The 22099-nt window shown below is 33.9% G+C and overlaps 1 protein-coding gene across 12 annotated transcripts in view; it reads right to left on the reverse strand.

Moving 5' to 3' along the window:
* Positions 1-1652: 1652 nt before the first annotated feature.
* Positions 1653-22099, reverse strand: part of TMEM232 (transmembrane protein 232) — a 326702-nt gene continuing 306255 nt past the window's right edge. For all 12 annotated transcript variants that reach the window (XM_054684513.2, XM_054684518.2, XM_054684510.2 and 9 more), the window contains 2 exons: positions 8766-8859; positions 1653-4732 (listed from right to left, as the gene is read on the reverse strand). In XM_054684513.2, coding sequence (XP_054540488.1) covers positions 4556-4732; positions 8766-8859 — 271 coding nt within the window. In that variant the 3' untranslated portion in view covers positions 1653-4555. The remainder of the gene's footprint in view (positions 4733-8765; positions 8860-22099) is intronic.

The following is a 22099-nucleotide window of genomic DNA, read 5'->3' on the forward strand; positions in this document are numbered from 1 at the left end:
TGCATGTAGCAGAAAAGTAACTTAAGTCATCAACAGAATTTGTAAAACTATACAAATATATAAATGTATTATAGAAGATAATTTAAAATGCATTTTGCTCTAAGTTTCCAAATGCATTCTGCATGTCAAATTTAATAACTAGAATCAGTACAAGGAGCCTTACAAATACCTAGTCTCCAGTCGCCAACCTGAGGTTGAGAAGTACTGTGTGGACTGAATTTGTTACTACACATGTCTTTTCTACAGAGGCATTGGCACAACAGTTTCATGACTCTACCTTCCTTTGTATTAAATATTTAGCCAACAGAGGAGGTGACAAGTGTCATCGATTAATCACAGATAAAACAAATAGGGGTGTTCTTATTTATTTTACTTCAGCAAATTGAGATGTGAAGAAGAATGAAGAAGCTGGAGGAGACTATGGTGACTTTAATTGAGAGTCACTGGCAGACACAAAGTGAAAACTTAATATGTGAGCAGTTGGATAACGTTTGAAAGCAACCCCAAAGCAATTTCCAATCAGCTAACTTTGAAATTTGGAAGCAAAGTTCAGTGAAACTATAGAACTGCTCTTCTCAACTAGAAGCAATATGAAAAAGGACACTCAGAAAATAATTAACTAATAGACAGTTACAGAGAAGGTTTTTACTGGTAGAAACAAAAGAATCAATTACTTAAATTATAATTGTTAAACATCACTATAGTTTCTAAAACTGTTGGTGTGAGTTATTTTTATCTGTTACCTCTTTATGCTCCCTATCTATCTCCAAACACCCACTCATCAATGCATGAGTCAAGATATTTTAGATATTTTATTCCTTAAATGTCTATTTGGTATACCCCACAAACCACTATAAATCATTTGCTTTCCTTTTTTCAAAAAAAATTCTATCAGGAAAAAAGCTTATGTTCATGCTTCTGTTACTCAGAATTTACTACAGTATTCTAACACTAGTTACCTTAAAAGTTTTATGAGTATTCTCAATGAGGCAGCATGTGTGAAAGAGAAATTGCTTTCGTGGTTACTAAGAGAAACCTATGGAAACTTATGAAACCCATAATAAAACCTATGAAACCCATAATAAATAAATGTAGGGAGTCTTGAGTTTATTCTTTCAAAATAAACGTAAGCATAAATGATAAAACAGCATGGAAAGAAGTTTTAGATAGAACTTTAGACCTGAGATACGTTAACACTTTTTAACAGTAGAGGCATTTAAAGTTGACTAAGAGCCATGCAAGGTAAACAGACATGTAGAATCTTTCTCTTTCTCTATTTTTCTCCTATCAACTCAAAGTGGGAAGAATGGGAAAACAACTAAGGCTGAGAAATCATAAGCTGAACAATAAGACAGTAGTTGAAATAATTTATCTGGTACCCAACCCAGTCTATGACTCAGAATCCTTTGTGAGTTTTGAAGCAAAGTGAATACTAAACATAAATTACAAAGAATCCAATTGAATTTGTGTTAAATGAACTTTTCAGAAGAATTAAGAATTAGTTATTAAAGTATAGTAAAGTTTATTTTTAAGCCATTTATATAAACTTAAAAGGTGATGCTTTCTTTCAAACTTTTTTCTTTTTCTTTTTTTCTTTTTTTTTTTTTCTTTTTTTGTCCTGGGTAAAATAAGCAGAAAACAAGGCCAAAGATGCAAAAGAAAAGAAAGGAGAGTTAACTTTTATTGAATGGTCTGATAACCTTCTAAGCCATACAATGTTCATTTATTTAACTTGTGTCTTTCATCTCCAAGTCCACCCTTGTTTTCTCTGCTTTGTGATGCCTGAGAACAGGAAGCACATCAGGAAGAGTTTCAGGATGAGAGGGAAGAAAATACCTGATTCTTCCAGTTTTCTCCCTCTTTCTGATAGTGTGGTTTCAGCAAGATACAAGTTGTTTCAGTTTTCACTTTTTTCTGCACTCCCAGAACCAGTTGTATTGTGCCCCCTCAAAAGTACCAGCAATAACTGGGCAATGTCTCCCTATCAAGGATCCGAGTCCAGCTGTGTGAAGTGCCTTCTACATCCCTTCAATTTTAACAATGCAAACCTCTTCTCTCTGATTCCATGGCTCCAAATGTGGTAGCAGTTTCCTGCAGCTACTGTTTCAGTGTTATTTCTATGTTCCCTTTCCATTTATTCAGTTTCTAACACCTTTGAAAATAATTTTTTACATTAAATTCTCTCTGTTAAAATGACTGACAGGTTTGTTTACTTTCCTAATTAGCTTCTAAATGATATCACTCTTTTCACTCTTTACATAAATTGTGTCAATTTTATAAATGAGTAAATGGAAATAAAAACAGGTTCAGTAACTTGCCTAATGTTCCCTAGTTGGCAGAAGGCGTAACTAGAGTGTGATTCCAGATCTACACCCCACAGTCTTTGCTAATATTGCAAAAAGAATCAGTGAAATAGGAGAAAGACCATAAGAAATGCATGTTGCCAAATATTAAGAATTTTAAAATAATTTAAGAATAAAGGTGTCAGTATTCTGATTAATCATCTCTCTCTCTCTCCTTTTCTTCCTTTCTCTATATATCTATATATAAATATTTTTTTAGCTCCTTTCCAAATCACCACTAAGACATAAAAAGGGTTACTTTAAAAAAGGCATGAATCCACAAGAAGAAAAGATAATAGCATGTTGGAAGTATTAAGAAAATTGTGGAAGTAAGAAAGAAGGTGAACAGGTAGAAATACGCTAATCAGAGCAGAGAAAACATAAACCTAAGTCTGCAGTGAGGAGGCCTTAAGGACCATGCCTCAGAATGCTAGAAAGTTTCAGAAATTGGAGATAACAGGTTTCTTTTACAAAGATGGTGCTGAAACAGCAGGATTTGTTGAAATTCTTGTAAGTAGCAGTTAGATCTCCAGAGTCCCCTTACTAAACCTTAGAGCTTAGTTGTTATATCTTGCTACAAACCAATAAAAAGATTACAAATTAGAAGGACGTTCAGAGTTTAGTAAGGCTCATGTCACTGATGGCTCTAATGAGAGAGAGGTTTGGATGGAAGGATGGGAGAAAATTGAAACCTTGATGGGTTTAGGAGTGAGTGATGAAGAGGGACTCAGGAGGAGATAGTGAATAGTTGATGGAACAAGATTTTGGAAGAGAGAAGATTTGGAGAAAAGGGACTAGCTGGTCTTCTATAGATTTTTTTTTTTTCTTTTCACAAGGGAAGAAAGCAAAGATGGAGGAAGGTATTTGGAAAGGTATATTGGGAGATATTTCTAGGAACTTGCATAGTCTCCATTTGAGAACACAAGCATAAGATAAAAGGTTTAGAAAGAGAAACATAAGTTTGAATTAGCTATACAGGAAATCAAAACAGCAACCTACATGCAACATTTTTCTGCCATATGTTATTGTTATCTTAAACAAAGAATGATACTTAAATTCACATAATATAGGTCACAAACTTTGGCCCATGGATAAAACTTCTTAACTTGAAAATATGCTATTAAAAAATTAGTTGCCAACATTTGGTTACTTAGCTACTTTTATTTTGAAAAATAATCCCACTTAAAAGCTTCTTGAAAGGCTGGATGATTTTACAATACTGACATACATTTTGGAATGTAACCGAGTGATGGGAAATTTCTCTATATGGGATAGGTATTCCTTAGCCGGCTTCACTAATTTATGTTACCTTTCTGACCTGGTAGTCATTTGAGTTTGACACCCCTGATAAAAGTCTCTGTCTCTTGAGTATCACCAAGTCACCTGTGTGAAATCGAGGTATGAGTATTATCTGTATTTTTCAGTTTTCAGGAAAGGAATATAAGACATCACAAAAACTCCACCGTATTACTCTTACTCATAGGTTCAGAACTTCAGATGAAGTGAAGTTCCATTTCTAAAATAACTCCTATTTGTATGAATGTCTTCAGCAGTTGCTCCTGGACCTTCCAGGTTCATAAGAATTCATTCTCATAAACTCACAGAACAGAGTAAAACCACCATCTCTCAGGAATCCCCTCTGGCATCTGTTAAAGATCAAGCCAATCAATCTAAGATGACCAGCCCTCCCAGATTCAAATCTCTGAAATAGGGTTTGTTTGGTTTGGTATAAATTGACTATAAAATGCCAATCAAATAAGATACCATACTGTTTTTATTTGAATAATAGTAATTACAGGATTGTTAGCTTATGTTCATTCTGTTTTCAAGAAATAATTCTTATCTGGTGACTCATTAATTTGTAATGAATTTCCATCAAACTGTTTGATGAATATCAATGTTCTGAGAATCAGTTATCAAGTATGCTGTACAATCATGAGATAAATGTCAATTGAGAAAAATACTAGATGTAGTCTTGGAAATTTTTGACTAGTGAAATCACTTCATTCAAGTGTGATTAAAAGTTGGTCATTAATTTAGAACTAAGAAATAACTATTAAACAGCTTGTATCAGCATAACAAATTCTTTCTAAACAATACCTCCATTTAATGCCAAGAAAGTTCTCTTACTATGTAGCTATCTTGGTATTTTTCATCCTATGTATTTCTGCCATGTAGTCCTCAATTTTGGGAGGTGGCATTTTCTTTTCTAATTAAATTACTTCCTTCCTATAAGGAAGCTCATAGGGCTTGGTTTGCTTATGTAGTTTCTCTTCTCTTTTCTTCATAACTTCTTGAAAGTGATTTTTCTCTGCTAACTTTTTATCTTTAAGTTCTTGGGCCTTGCATATTGCATCTTCTTTTTCTCGGATCTTTAGCTCTTCCTGCCACTGTTACAGAGAGAAAACGTCATTCACATGATTTTTCCATGAAAAAATGCATATCAGTTTAGCTGCTCAAAATGCAGATTCTTATATCCAATTATCCTTTCAGGTTTTTTCCATGACATTCCTCAAAAATTTTATATCTACCACACTGGCAAAACACATGTGTCACCTATTAGAATGCATGTAAGTCCCACAAAACAGAATTTCCTCAATATATTTAAAGACAAAAAAAAACATTAAAAAAGAAGACATTATAGGTTTTGTATTTCCATATTCCAAATGGTTTTACGTTCTTCATCAATATTGGTATTTACATGACAGCATGGGTTATAAAATGAAGAACGAGATGAAAGCAAAACAGAAAGAAAAAATACAGAAAATACAAATTAAACAGAAAGGCAAAAACTCTAATACTATTCTCTATGAAGTTAAAAATGAAATTAATGGTCAGGTAAATGCATACTATGCAGAAGGCCAGAAAAAAAGCTCTAAAGAATTTATCTTAATTGGCCATGATAATTTTTTTCTTTTTCTTTTGCTTTCACTTAGTTTTTCACTTTATAACCCATGATGTCATGTAAATAGTAGTATATTGGAAGGCAAGAGCCGTAAGAATGAGTAACACGTAAGTAATGATAATCAATCAAACATCATGAAAAAAATATATATATATAATTAGGAGGAACTTTTTTTCTCTTCTAATACATTTGATGAAGGAAATGATAAAAACAGATGGTGAACACTTTATGTTGGGTAAAACATTCGGGGCAGAATGACTCCTAGTATGAAATATTGGACATTCCTAAAGATACTGCCAATGCTGTCTTTTTGTCAGCCTCAGCTCATGCATATACACAAATGATCAGTCTAAGATTATCAACCTATCAATTTATAGATTACTATATATACCAGTACTGTGAATCACAAATAACATTTGTCATCTGGGATAATCAGATAATAAAAAGCAGAGCTAAACATCAGAGTCCATAGCATGTCACTCAGCTTTGACGAATGCATTAAAATTTTGTATAATGTTAATATACTCATATTAAACATTAAAAATAAAAGCATAATAATATCAAATCCATTATTTATTCCCAGTTGAGTTTTAACTACATAAGAAATACAAAAGTTAACTGCACTTATCTTAAGGCTGTATTTCTAAACAGTTATTTCTCATATGTTCGGTTTCTCAGGAACCAGTTTTGCATAAAATGTATGGGAAATTAAGGCAAAACCTCCAGAATAGTCAGGCACAGGCTGAAATTCATGCTATGGTTTAGTCTACAAGTTCTATGATACTCAACTATGACACATTATTTTTCTCATATAATAAACTAATAATCTAGTTGTTTAAGAAAATTACCAATTTTATTAGCATAGAAGTTATAGTTGGTATAACAATGACAGTATCTATAAACAAAGAGCACTAATCTATCCTGTATGAAATATTTCGATAGATCTCATTATTTTGTTTTTTAGGCTCAAACGCCTGTAATCCCAGCACTTTGGGAGGCTGAGGCGGGCGGATCACGAGGTCAGGAGATCGAGACCATCCTGGCTAACACGGTGAAACGCCGTCTCTACTAAACAAAATACAAAAAAAATTAGCCGGGCGTGGTGGCGGGTGCCTGTAGTCCCAGCTACTCGGGAGGCTGAGGCAGGAGAATGGCATGAACCCGGGAGGCAGAGCTTGCAGTGAGCCAAGGTCACACCACTGCACTCCAGCCTGGGCCACAGAGCGAGACTCCGTCTCAAAAAAAAAAAAAAATTGTGAAAAATCAAAAGAGAATTAATTCTTAAGAACTGCCAACAAATTAGAATTCTTGGTTTGCCAAACAGCATGTATAAAAGCATCAGTACATATAAAAGCAGCCAAGAAGGGGTATCACATCCTCACTGTCCAGAAGACAGCTCTTCCCTCTTTCCCCCTTCTTAGAATTTGGAATGGCTGAAATTCACCATAACATCAAAATCCTTCTTTTCATTAGGCTTAGGAAAAAGCATACTTTCTTTTTGTCTCTGGTGACCATGACAACAGATCAATTTGGGTAAATAATTGTATTTTTTGACTTTATATACCATTATTATTGTCTATTGTGGTAGCTAGAAGGAAGCAAAAAAATAGATATGTTTGAAATCTATGGGAAATGGAAGCACCATTTACTGCTTTATTCAACTTATTCACTCAGTGATTCAATGATCATGCTATGGAATACTAGCAATGTATAAGGTACCTTAATTCCTCCTAAGCAATGAGGTATATTTTCTATTCCCTGCATATGATAACCCCTCAACAAAAGTCTGTTGGCTTAGAAGGAGAATTATATCTGTAGCTGAGGGGATGTGTTTTTGTTATTTGTCGATATTGCAGATCCCATCCTCCCACTTCTAATTCTAGTTAGGAATCATAAGCCAAGAACTTCAGCAGCTATGAAAAAGTGGAAGGGAAAGTAGATTTGGAGTAGGGAAATCTGTTTTTGGGCATAGACTCATTTACTTAAAACATTGAGCAAGTAACTGAATTGTAAGCAAGTTTGTTCTTATTTGTAAATGATTTATAGGGTTGTGAGGATTAAATTAACCACTGCAAGAGCATTTTGTAAAGCATAAAGTATAAGTACAAAGCACTATTGCTACACCCATCTGAAAATAAGTGATATATACATGAATACTGAAAAAAATATAATATTTAGAGACAATTCAATAAACCTTCCAAAATCAGTACTATGAATTACTAGTTTATTAGGCTAGCCACACATCAAACAATTTGGATCTATAAGTTTTCAAGCATATTTTTGAAAAAGATTTATTTATCCTTCTTTAGCTACAATATAAGCAGGTTCATGGCAGTGATTACTTCGATAGTGCTTACACCCTTGGAAAAAGGAAAAGATGATGGATGGTTGTTAGGAGCTATCTCTGTATCTCTGTCATTCATAATACTCTCCTCTGTTTCTTTAGCCCTAGACAGACCAAAGTAGTTATTTATGCGTGTGTGTGTGTGTGTGTGTGTGTGTGTGTATGTGTATGTGTGTATGTGATGTTGGCAAATTGCTATTTCATAATCTCTTCTAGATAATTTAGTTGAAGTAATGAGTAGGAAAATATAGATGTTGAAATTTATAAACCATTTGAAATTTTTGAAGATGACCTGTACATATATTGGTTTAACAAAAACTTTATTAGTGAATAATAGAATATTGCAGCTCTCGTTTTGTCATTTAAAGGTATTAGTCAGTCTCCAAAGCCCAATACTTATAGCTGTTGCTAGAGTGGCTTAATTACTAGAGATGTGGTGAAAACTATTTAATGTGATCAGTAAATAAAATAATCTCTTCACAAGATTACTACTTAAAAGTAGTGTGAAAAAATTAATTGTTAATATAATTGCAATCTGAGAGATAATATTGAACTACTGGTGATAAAATTAAGTGCATTATATATGCTATATATTTTATTCAAAGAAAAAACCAGAAAAGCATTTTCTCTCATATTTTAATTCTACTCTTTAAAAGAACGAGGCATAAAATGATGTGTATTTGGTTAAGAAATTATCAACCAAATATAGCACAATGAATTAAAGTATCTTCTGTGAATAGTCTTGTATTGCCACTGCTTTTTAAACTCATACTAAGAACAAAGTGATTAACAGTCTTTCTGATCTGTCAAGGGTAAAGAACGGTCACTGAAAATTGAGCCAAAAGATTTTTGTTCTGTTATTAGAACTACACTGCAGAAGAAATCAGTGTTCAGTGTTCAATATAAGATTCTTGTCACAAGAAATCAGTACTAATTCAGAAAACAGGATTAGGTTAGTATTTTACAAATGACAGAAGGTCAAATTTTCTGCAACCCAATGAAGACACTGGTGTACAGATAACATAGTGAGATATAATTCAGTTTGGCAAACCAATCATGGCTCTACTTTTAAATTTCACATATTAAGGTTTCAGTCTCAGAACTACATTTTATCATTTAAAGTGCTTTTAAAGAACAAAGCTTTTGCTGCTAGTTAAAAAAAAATCAATCTTACGTGATGGTCAATGATTTTTGCCAACTCTTTATCTGCCTTGGTGAAGAAATCTGGATATGGAAACATGGGAATTTCTGATACAGAAGGATGTTCCCTTCAAAAGAGCACAAGAACAAATCCAACATTAGGTATAGGTATTCCTATTCCCCAGAAATAGAATTGTAAGTAAGTCATAATTTATTATTAAGCATTTTGATTCTTCATTGTTAACATAAAGTATTTGTGTAGACTATGGTATGTTAGCTTTTAGGTTTTGTAAGCCATCTTGGGTCACTGAAACTGATAATTTTGAGGGTAGGACATGACATATAGGATGATTAAAGTGCATATCCCCATACACAGCTCCACAACCCTGAAAGTCCTGGTGGAAGCCTAAGCCTAAGAATTTGTTCTAAGATATGCTGAAAAAAATGATGTGATTTCAATACATTTCCAGAGTCTTTGTATTACTAAGGGTGGAATTGTGGTAGACAGATTAGCATAGTTCAGTGAAATTGTTGGCAGTACAAAGCTGGACCTCAAACTAAGGGAGACTTAGTGTTAAATTATCCACATAATTATTGTATTATTAAAGTCATTAAGAAGAAATTGTGTGAATCCAGGAACACTTAAAGTAATACAGTGATAGAAGGTGGTTTTGAGGGTGGGAAAGTGGGGGTAAAGGAGAAAGTCTTAGGGAAGAGCCTAAAAAGAGGCAGCCAGTGAAAAATTTCCATATTCAAAAAAGTCTAGTCAATTTTTAAGACTGGAACTAATTTTTTTCTGGTTTCTGCCTTTCCCATTCCAGTGTACTCTACATTCTTGACACCCGACAGTCCCCTCATTTCATCAGGTTCTGTTTGTCTATTCTGCACTAAAGGCTTCTCAAATCTTCCCAATTACCTTCATCTCCACCATCACTTCCCTAGGCCAAGCCACCATAATCTCTCACCTGGATGAAGGCTTCATGTTCAGAATTCCTGCATCCATCATTCCTTACCCACTTTACTCTTGTCTCTATACAGTAGCCAGAATTGTTTTCAAAATACAAAGTAGATCATGTCAATCTCCTACATCAAACTGTTCATTATTTCTCCATTAGCTTTAAGATTAAGATTACATTTGTTAAGGAAGCCTGAAGTAAACTGTGCATTTGTTAAAGTGGTTTTGCCTGGTTTCTCCAGACTTATTTCTTTCCTTTGCTTGCTTGGGTCTATGCATCCCTAATGCACAGGCTTTCTTGCAGTTGCTGGAATGTAGGTTGTTCCATCCCACTGTTGCCTGTTTTCACATGCTGTCATTTCTTTCTCTTATGCCTTTCTCTTTCTCCTTCTTCTAGCCCTGCTGCAGGGCTGGTTAATGCCTACTCACCCTTCAGCTCTCAGTTCAAGCCCATTACCATAGCTCTCAATCTACCATGGATATTTTCTTCTTTATACTTACTTCAAGTTGTAATTTTACATTTATCATGTCCCTGTGTGAGTTTTATGTTTTCCTGAGTAGAGTATGAGCTACATGATCACGGAGACTTTTGCCTGTTAGCTTACCATTGTTTCCTCAGTGCCCAACACAGTGCCACTAGATATTTAATGAATGTTTGTATGTTTGCTGAATGATTAAATGAATAAATGAGACCTATGACATGCTTTAATACTCCTGATTTTCCAAGCCATCAATAAGAGTCTACCACACAACACTCTTGTGTTAGTGGAGTAGTATCCAGTATTGCAAATGGAGGGCAATCTCAGGAGACATGTTGAGAGTAGAGTTGACAGTAGGAGTTCAAAAGAAAACAATGGAAGTTACAGGCAACCAGGAAAAATGGAACCCTCTCCCAACTTAATTAATATTCAGAAACATTGTGTGGGAGAAAAGCACTGAGCTTCTTAATGCATGCAGAATAGGGCCTTTAGCCATTCTATTAAAGTACTGTATTACAGAAAAATATGATCCTAGAAAGCTGGGGACATGTAGAGGCTGACAATTGGTTTTACTAAATTCATTCAGTGAAATTTGGGCAGTTTTGGTATTCAAAGAATTGTGCCAAATGCTATAAAAAGATAAATAAAACAGAATCTTAAAATCATTTTAAGGTTAAAAGTGTTCAAGCAAATTGCCTAAAATTTTTTCTTGAACAAGAAGTGTTTAAGTAAGTTTTTAAAAATGTAGGCAACATAATATCAAAAGACCTTTAACATGGGAAAAACAAATGAATATGCTTATACATCTGTGATTTCTTAGTTACCTCAGTTGAATTTTGTGCTAGAAAATAAAAATTTATAGAGAACATAATGAAAGATAACACGAGAGAAGTAAACATTCAGGGATAGAAACAGAAAAAATATATAGTAAAATGTCTAAGCATATAGGCTCTCTACTTAGGCAAATCTCAAAGCAAATTCTGGTTTTACCACTTAGTGTTATTTAATCCCTCTGTTCTTCAGTTTCTTCATCCGTAATACTGAAAAATAATAGCACCTGCCTTATTGTTTTCACAAGGAATAAGAAGGAATTAGATATAAATCAAACATTAAACAAGTTTCAGCTGCAATATCTTTATCATCTTCATTGTCAAAAGAATTCAGAGGAAAAAGCCATGGTGTTTAGCTGTATTATCAATTGTAAGAAAAAGGAATGGAGGACTAGACAATTTTGTCGGCATTAAATGAGATGTAGAATTTTGACATTTGAAGTTAAATGAACAGTAGAGAGAGACTTTTCAAGAAAGATGGTATACTAGTTTCCGAGGGCTACTTTAACAAATTACCACAAACTAGGAGGCTTAGATAAACAGAAATTCATTCTCTCATAGTTCTGGAGGAAAAAAAATTCTAAATCAAAGTGTTAGCAGTCTTGGATACTCCAGAAGCTTTGGGGAAAAATTTATTCCTTGCCGCTGTTAGCTTCTAGTGGCTGTTGGTTCTTTGGTATTCCTGGGCTTGTAGATACTTCACTCCTGTCTGTGTCTCTGTCTCCACGTGGCTTTTTCCTTCTGTGACTCTGGGTGTCTTCTACTGTTCTTTTTCATACAATGACATTTAATTTTTTGTTTTTTATTTTTTTGGGTACACAGTAGGTGTATATATTTATGGGGTATATGAGATGTTTTGATACAGGCATGTAATGCATAATAATCACATCATAGAGAATGGGTTATACACACCCTGAAGCATTTATCCCTCATGTTAGAAACAATCCAATTATACTTTTTTAGTTATTTTAAAATGTACAATTAAGTTATTGTTAACTATAGTCACTCCATTGTGCTGTCAAATAGTAGGTCATATTCATTCTTTTGATTTTTTGTACCCATTAACCATTCCTACCTTTCCCCCAACCCCCTACTTTCCTTCCCAGCCCTGGTAACAATCCTACTCTCTATGTCCATGAGTTCAATTGTTTTGATAGCTTAAGGACATGTTTTATAAGGATACTGTCATTGAATTTAAGGTCCACAAAAGCAAGATAGCCTTAACATTCCCCTGTTTCCCTAAACTTTAGACAGGCCTCTGACCTCACTTTCCTTAGCACAATATTCACTTAAGAAAACTTTCAATTGTAAATTTTCTGTCTGCACTCTTGAGATATATTCTCCCATCCTCTTGGTAGTTTTATAACACAGGAATTTCTTTCTCAATGACCTGGAGCCATCTCTTTGAAAGATATCCTCAAGGAAGATAGCCACCATCTGCCCAGTCTCTGTGGGAGGTCTAGGAGCCTAACTTAGGTAAGTGACAACAGCAAACACATCAAATTGACCTAATCACATGAATCAACATACTTTCTAATGTGCTCCAGTATGTTTCCACTAGGTAACCCCAGCACTTACATATCCTCCTGTCTTTTTTTTTTTTTTTCCCAGAAGAGTTGAGTTTAATTTCTCTCCTCCACTGCAATAGTCTTGAATAAACTCCTCTTTGGCTGTTTAATTTGTCCAGTACAACTTTTCTTTGACACATTATAATTCAGGATAATCTCATCTCGAGATCCTTACTTTAATCACATCTACAAAAACTCTCTCTCCAAAGAAGGTCATATTTATAGGTACAAGGGGTTAAGACTTAGTCATATCTTTTGGGGAAAACAAACCTGGTACAGATGACAAAACAGGAACAAAGACTCAGGAAAAGAAAATAAATAACTCATTTCAGAAAATGTATGTAGACTGAGATGGCTGGGACTGAGATTACATTGAAGTGAAGAGGAGCTGACTAATTTATTCATGTATTCAAACATTTATTGCAAGGGGAAGTTGTTATTAGGAGTGGGAAAAAATAATAAGAAGAAAAAGCTTAGATTCTTCTCTCCAGAAACTTGAAGTTCACATGGGGGAAGACATATAAACAGCCATTCACGGTATACTGGGAAAATGGCTGCAAAATATGTTTCTTTCGAGTAGAAAGGTGGGGAGCTGGCATCATTTAACTTAGTCTGAGAGTGGGTAAGAGAGATCTACCTGGATGGATTATGCAAGATTGTCCCAATAGGATGATGATTAGATTCATGAAAAGATACATATAGGACATGTTCAGTTTCTTTAACAGTTCAAGGATGAGAAATGTGCAAAGATATTTACAAGAAAAGGGGGGATAATATATTTCTTTATGCAGAATTATGGTTTTTCAAGTCTCCAAAGCTCTCCTGAAGACATACTGGTAAAAAGTGAGTGTCCCGTTAGGCAGGAGATATTCCCCAGGAGCAGGAGACATGCATAGGTTTCAGGCCTCTTTATTCCTACATCTCACACCCTGACCTAAGATCTGGCTTGGAAGCATCAATTGAGCAGATAAAATATTGTTTTTATCTCAGGAAAACTAAAATAACCATTGGAATTATCCAATGAGGGGAAGATATTTTATCAATTAAACAAACCCTAGAACTCCATTCTTAACAATTGAATGACTTCCCCCCTTATCCCACTTTTTGAGGAAAATTGGGTACCATAGACTCACTGGTTGGTATGGCTTTTCTCAGTATATTTAATCTCCTTTTTGAGATTCATCATAGATTAATGACCTCTCACTGATTTCAAACACAACTTGTTCTAATTAATTGTGTACATTGTTTGGAACCTTACCTTTTAATTATTTGGCTACCATAACCTTTTCTTTAGCTAACTTTCTTGTCTTAGTTCTATTGCAATTTCTTCCGACGAAGGCCTTACTTTCTGAAGGCAAGAAGTCCATGATATAGACACTGTCCATGGAGCCTTGATTTCTTTTAGAAGAGAATGATAGTAGAAACCTCAATCTGGAATATGTGGTGGTATATTGGATGATTCCCCAAAACTTTTGGAGTTAAGAGGGATGATATCAGAAAAAAAAAACTACTTAAATCATTCTATAGCATAAGAAAAATCATCTTATATCAAAATAGCATAAGTTCATGTTACTTTTGATTAAATTAACTTTCTTTTTAACTTTCTCTAAGAGCTTATTGCTCAAAGTTTTCTCTCGTTTAATTAGCTTTGTGGTATTATACTAAAGAGGGTCAATCATATTATGTATTGAAGTTGCACCTACCATCTCCAATACTTAGAGGTTTCCTTTTTTTTTTTGTTCTCAGAGCCCAAATAGGTTAATATTCAGATTGTCACCTTAATACTATCCCTGAAGCAATAATTACTTGAAAGGAAAATAAATTCCTTCCTCTCTTCAAGGTGAATTTAAAATATATGCAGTTTCAAAAGAGCTACTATTTCAGATAGAATAACATAAAATCAGCAAACAATAGCAATAGAACTTAACAATACAGACAAATAAATGCCTTTGAGGGTTTCTAAAAATATGTTTTTGTTTTCCTCTAAAATTTCACTTAGTTTTTTTCCAAAATTTCACTTAGTTTTTTTCCCATGGTCACTAGTGTCATAATCATCGATCATGGGAATTTTTATGTTAAATTCTAATTTATTATAAACATTTGAATAAATACAATCTCAGTATTAAATAAAATTTTCAATAACCTTTAGGATTTCGGTTTGTCACTAAAGTGATAGCTTGCAGCAGATCAATGACCTGACAGATAACAATTGCTATGAGAGCCAAAGATTATTTTTAAAAATCTGTTTAAAAGCATTCATGATACATTAAGCAACAGGATTTGAAAGGCCAATGTATCAGAGAGGAAGGACCTGGAGAAGTAAGTAATGAGCTGCAAAATATACTTCTCCTTAGAGCATTTATCCTTTTATTTTATGGATTGAAAAGTGAAAAATCCAGGCAGAGAAATTTTGATCAGAACTTGAGAAGCCAGGAGAGTACTTGGCAATCTTACAGGGTTGACAAAGCAAAAAAGAGTTTAGAGCTGCCGAGGCAGCCAGGACTTGAAGGATCAAGCTCAAGAGAAGTGAGCACCACACACACCACTAAGTTTCCCCCCAAGAATGTTCTAAAGTATTAAACTGAGAAGGCTAAGAAGCCAAGCAAAGAAGTCACCAACAAGCAGAGTGGAATTTTTCAGAAACTTTACAGTTTCTGAAAATTTGGGGCTCAAACCTACAAAACTAGAGAGGCCTTGATGAACACCTCAGGCTCTCCATTGGGACTCCTGAAAATTTACACTCTGGCGTTATGTTTGAATCACATGTAGATTTAACTTAAAAGTTAGATAATCCTGGAGTCAGTTCAGCTACTGGTTAGATGAAAATGCTCTGCCATCAATCAAGATGCATAGCAGAAGAAGGTGAACTGTCTTTCTGCTGTACATAGTAAGAACCAGGAGTCTTTGTCATTTTTAATACAAAAAACCCAGAATTCAATAAAAAATGATAAGGCATACTGGGCAAATCTCACACACAGAAGGTTTATATTGGAGTTACAAATATGGACTTTAAAATAACTATGATAAATATATTTAAATAAATAAATAGCCAGGTGAAGAATTTTGCTAGAAAACTGGAATCTATCTTAAAATTCACATATTACTTATAGAATTGACAAAAAAAGCAGTAAGTGAAATTAAGAAGTTGGTAGGTGTATATAACAGCAGATTAGACATAGCAGAAAAGAAGATTGGTGAATTGGAAGATAGGGAAACAGAAATATCTAGGCTGAAGCAAGGGAAAAAACAGGCAGAATATATAGAAAAGAACAGCAGAGACATATATGAGAATGTTCCTAGCAGCATTGTTTGTATAATATAAAAAGAGAAATGAATCAAATATTTACCAATAGTTCAAGGGATAAATTTTGGTAGCTTTATAAAATGGAAATACTTTAAGTATTTAAAAACTTTAAATACTTGAGCTACAGTAAGTGAAGTCTAGATGCAACCACATAGAATAGTTTGAACACAAAATTTTTTTAATAGAAGTAGAGAGGTTGACATGCAGATACAAGCAATCCAGAGAACTCTTGTGAGATACTATATAAGGTCACCATCCCCATGGCAAATAGTCATCAGATTATCCAAAGTCAATAAGAAAGAATAATTTTTAAAGGTAGCTAGCAAAAAGGGTCATATTGCCTGTAAAGAGAAACCCATCAGACTAACAGAACACTTATTAGCAGAAGCCTTACAAACCAGAAGATATTGGGGGCCCACATTCAGCATTCTGAAAGAAAATAAATGCCAGTAAAGAATTTCAAATCCTGCCAAACCGAGCTTCATAAATGAAGGAGAATGAAGTTTTTCCCAAACATGCAGTTTCTAAGGGAATTCATCACATCCTAACTGGCCCTCCAAAAAATGCTTAAGAGAGCTCTAAACATGGGAATGAAAGAAGAATACTTGCTCCCACAAAAGCACATGCAAGCACACAACCCACGGTCCCTACAAAGCAAGTACATAATCGAGACTACCACACAACTAGCTAACAACACTATGAAAGGAACAAAACCTAATATTTCAATATTAATCTTGAAGACAAATAGCCTAAATGCTCCACTTACAAGACATAAAGTTGCAAATTGGATTAAAAACAAAACAGACACATTCTTCTGCTGTCTTTAAGAGACAAACCCACCTCACACATAATGATATGCATGGGTTCAAAGTAAAGGGATGAATAAAGACCCACCACACTACTGGAAAACAAAAAGGAGGAAGAGCTACTATTCTTAAATCAGATAAAATTAACTTTAAACCAACAACAGTCAAAAATGACAAAAAAGCATGACATAATGATAAAGGGTTCAATTCAACAAGAAGACTTAACTATCCTAACTATATATGCACTCAATATTGGAGCACCTGGCTTTACAAAACACTTACTTCTAGCCTTAAGAAAATACTTTGATAGCCACAAAATAATAGTGGTGTACTTAAACATCTCACTGATATAATTAGATAGTTCATCAAGGCAGAAAACTAAGAAATTATAAATTTAAATTTGACACTTGACCAATTGGACCTAATAGACAACTACAGATTACTCCACCCAACAACCACAGAATAGACATGCTTCTGATCTGCATATGGAACATACTCTAAGACTGACCACATGCTCAATGATAAAGCAAGTCTCAATAGATTTTAAGCAAAATTATATTAAGCATCCTTCTTGGACCACAGTGGAATAAAAATATATGTCAATACCAAGAAGAACTCTCAAAGCCATAGAAATACATTGAAATTAAACAACTTGCTCCTGAAGAACATTTGGGTAAACAATGAAATCAAAGTAGAAATAAAAAGTTCTTTGAAACAAATGAGAATAGAGGTACAACATACCAAAAACTCAGGGATGCATCCAAAGCAGGAAAGTTTATATTGCTAAATGCCTACATCAAGAAGATAGAAAAATCTCTAACTACCTAACCTCATACCTATAAGAACTAGAAACATAGGAACAAACTAAACCCAATTCCGTTTAGGATTTATGTTTTTCTGTTTAGGATTTATGTTTTAGGTTTTGAAGGATGTTCCTTTGATGCTTAGTTTGTTGAGAGATTTTTCATGAAGAGATGTTGGATTTTATCAAATGCATTTGCTGAATTTATTGTTCAATGGTTATGATCAAATCATTTTTAAATTTAATTCTCTTTATGGATGAATCATATTTATTGACTTGCATATGTTGAACCATCTTAAATCCCAGGAATAAAGCCCACTTGATCATGGTGAATTAACATTTTGATGTGCTGCGGGATTTGGTTTGCTAGTATTTTGCTGAGGATTTTTCTATCTATGTTCGTCAGGGATATTAGCCTGTAGTTTTCTTTTTCTGTGATGTCTTTGCCAGATTTTGGTATCAGGATGATACTAGTATTACAGAATGAGTTAAGGAGGTATCTTTCCTCCTTGATTTTTTGGAAAAGTTTAAAAAGAAACTAAAGTCAGAGCAGAAGAAAATAAAATAAATGAAAGCACAAGAAAAGAAATAACTAAAAATCAGAGCAGAACTAAATGAAATTGAGACCCCCCAAAAACATACAAAGAATAAATGAAAAAAAAAACTTGGTTCTTTGAAAGGATAAATAAGATTATTGATAGACTGCTAACTAGATTAAAAAGGAAAAGAGAGAAGATTCAAATAAGCAAAATCAGAAATGACAAAAGGTGACATTGCAACTGATCCCACAGAAACACAAAAATGCTTAGAAACTACTGTGAATATCTCTATGCACAGAAACTAGATCTAGAGGAAATGAATAAATTCCTAGAAAAAACACAATCTCTCAAGATTAAGCCAGGAATAAACATAAATCCTAAACAGACCATTAAAAAGTTGAATAAGTAATAATAATAATAAACCTACCAACCAAATAGCCCTGGACCAGATGGATTTACAGCCAAGTTCTACCAGATATACAAAGAAACTGGTACAAATGCCATTGAAACTATTCCAAAAAATCGAGGAGGAAGGACACCTCCCTAACTCATTCTATAATACTACTATCATCCTGATACCAAAATCTGGCAAAGAGAGAAAAAGAAAACTACAGACTAATATCTCTGATGAACATAGATAGAAAAATCCTCAGCAAAATACTAGCAAACCAAATGCGGCAGCACATCAAAATGTTAATTCGCCATGATCAAGTGGGCTTTATTCCTGGGATTCAAGATGGTTCAACATATGCAAGTCAATAAATGATTCATCACATAAAGAGAAATTTAAAAACGATTTGATCATAGCCATTCATCAATAAATTCAGCAAATGCATTTGATAAAATCCAACATCCCTTCATGAAAAATCTCTCAACAAACTAGGCATCAAAGGAACATCCCTCAAAACCCCCAGCCAACAACATACTGAATGGGCAAAATTGAAAGCATTATCACTAAGAAGTGGAACAAGACAAGAATGTCCACTCTCAGCACTCCGATTCAACTGGAAGTCTTAGCCAGAGCAATCAGGCAAGAGAAAGAAATAAACATCATTTAAATAAGAAAAGAGAGAGTCAAATTATTTCTCTTCACTTATTGATATGACTCTTCATGTAGAAAACTTTTCTGATTCCACCAGAAGGCTCCTAGACCTATTAAACAACTTCAGGAAAGTCTCAGGATATAAAATCAATGCACAAAAATCAGTAGTGTTTACTTTAAGTTTTTCAATGTTTAAATTAAAAATTTAAACATTTAATGTTTAAATGTTACTTTTCTAATGTTTAAATTTTTATTTTTTGTGGGTATATACTAGGTATATATACCTATATGGTACATGAGATATTTTGGTACAGGCATGCAATATGTAGTAATTACATCATGGAAAATGGATTATACATCCCCTCAAGCATTCCTTGGATTGTGTTAACAATTCAAATATGTAGAATTAAATAATTATTGAGTATATATCTCCTATTGTGCTATCAAGTACTAGGTATTATTCATTCTTTCTAATTTTTGTACCCATTAATCATCCCCACTCCCCTCCCGACTTCCCCTCTACCCTTCACTACCTCTGGTAAACATCCTTCTATTCTTTATCTCCATGGGTTCAATTGTTTTGATTTTTAGATCCCACAAATGAGTGAGAACATGTGATGTTTGTCTTTCTGTGCCTGGCTTATTTCACCTAACATGATGAACTCCAGTTTCATCCATGCTGTGGCAAATGACAGGATCTCATTCTTTCTTATGGCTGAATAGTACTCTATTGTGTATAAGAATGATATTTTCTTTATCCACTCATCTGTTGATGGACACTTGGGTTGCTTCTAAACCTTGGCTATTGTGAACAATGCTGCAACAAATATTGGAGTGTAGATAACTCTTCTATATATGGATTTCCTATTTCTTGAGTATATATCCAAAGTGAGATTGCTGGATCATGTGATAGCTTTACTTTTAGTTTTCAGAGGAAGCTCCATAGTGCTCTCCATAGTGGTTGTATTAATTTACATTCCTACCAATACTTACAAGGGATCCCTTCTCTCCACATCCTCTCTAGCATTTGTTATTGCCTAATTTTTGGATAAAAGCCATTTTAACTGGAGTGAAGGGATATCTCGTTGTAGTTTTGATTTGCATTTCTCGGATGATTAATGGTGTTGATCACCTTTTCATATGCCTCTTTGCTATTTGTATGTCCTCTTTTGAGAAATGTCTATTGAAATATTTTTTCCTATTTTAAATCAGATTATTGGAATTTTTCTATAGAGTTGTTTGAGGTCCTTGTTTATTGTGGTTATTAATGCCGTGCCACATGGTAGTTTGCAAATATTTTTTCTTATTCTGTGAGTTGTCTCTTCACTTTGTTGACTGCTTCATTTGCCGTGCAGAAGTTTTTAAACTTTATATGATCCCATTTGTCCACATTTCCTTTGGTTGCCTGTGCTTGTGAAGTATCACTCAATAAATTTTTCCCTAGACCAATGTACTGGAGAGTTTCCTCAATGTTTTCTGTTAGTAATTTCATAGTTTGAGGTACTAGACTTAAGTCTTTAATCCATTTTGATTTGATTTTTGCATAAGGCAAGAGATAGGGATCAAGTTTCATTCTTCTGTATATGGATATCCAGTTTTCCCAGCACCATTTATTGAAGAGAGTGTCTTTTCCCCCAGTGTATTCCTGGCATCTTTATTGAAAATGAGTTCACTGTAGCTATGTGGATTTGTTTCTGGGCTCTCTACTCTGTTCCATTGGTCCGTTTGTTTTTATGACAGTACCATGCTTTTTTGGTTACTATAGCTCTGTAATATAATTTGAAGTCAGGTAATGTTATTCCTCGAGTTTTGTTCCTTTTGCTCAGGATGGCTTTGGCTATTCTGGGACTTTGTGATTCCATATAAACTTTAGAATTTTTTTTCATATTTCTGTGAAGAATGCCATTGGTATACTCATAGGGATTGCATTGATCTGTAGACTGCTTTGGGTAGTATGGATGTTTTAACAGTATTAATTCTTCCAATCCATGAACATGAAATATCTTTTCATTTTTTGTGTCTTTTTCAATTTCTTTCATCAGTGTTTTATAGTGTTCATTGCAGAGATCTTTTACTTCTTTGGTTAATTCCTATGTATTTAATTTTATTTGTAGCTATTATTAATGGGATTGCTTTATTGATATCTTTTTCAGATTGTTCATTGCTGGCATATAGAAATGCAGTATACCCATGTAACAAGCCTCCACATGTAATCTAAATCTGGATCTAAAACAAAATTATAGAAAAAAACATACAGTGTAATTTTATTTATAAATATTCAAAACAATATAAAAAATACAATTTTAAAGATGCATATATTTATGAAAGGCTATAAAGAAAAGCAACAAAATGAATTAAACATTTCAAGATAGTTGTTCCTTCTGTAAGGAAGGGAGAGCCAAGTGATTAGGGAAGGATATGAAAAGAGTTTCCAGTTTCAGTAATACTTATTTCTTAATCTGAGTGGTGAGAACTTTGGTGCTAGTTTTATTATATTATTATCATTACTACTAGTACATGCATATTATATACTTCATATATATTACACATTTAACAATTAAAAAGAAAAATATAGGTAAGAAGCATATTTTAGTATGAATTAAATGTTATAAAGCACCAGTTTTCTTTCTATAATAACTGCATAATTACCAAGAACAAGAGCTACAAAGGCACTTTTGTATAGGTAATTTGATGAATATGAAGAATAAGATCTTTAAGTGTAAAATACAGTTATGACAAAATCCAATCAGGCTGGCCATATATTGGGCTTGCTTCTTGTACCTAGATAGGGACAATATTAATTGCCTAAGGAATATCTCAGGTGCTATTATTCAAACTATCCCAAAGAATTTAATAAACTATTTACTAAGAGGCTGGTAGTCCTGAAGGTTTTCAGTGGATAAGGTAGCATCTCTGTTTATCCAGGCAGCACTACTATCTGAAGCTACTGTGTGGCCCCATCCTCAGGCTTTCTGACGTTTCTTGTATTAAGGTTTCCGGCCTCACAGGCTGGGGACACCACGGAACTTGATCTCACCTCAGT

Source organism: Pan troglodytes, chromosome 4, assembly GCF_028858775.2.
Source record: "Pan troglodytes isolate AG18354 chromosome 4, NHGRI_mPanTro3-v2.0_pri, whole genome shotgun sequence".
In the NCBI taxonomy this organism is placed as follows: Eukaryota; Metazoa; Chordata; class Mammalia; order Primates; family Hominidae; genus Pan; species Pan troglodytes.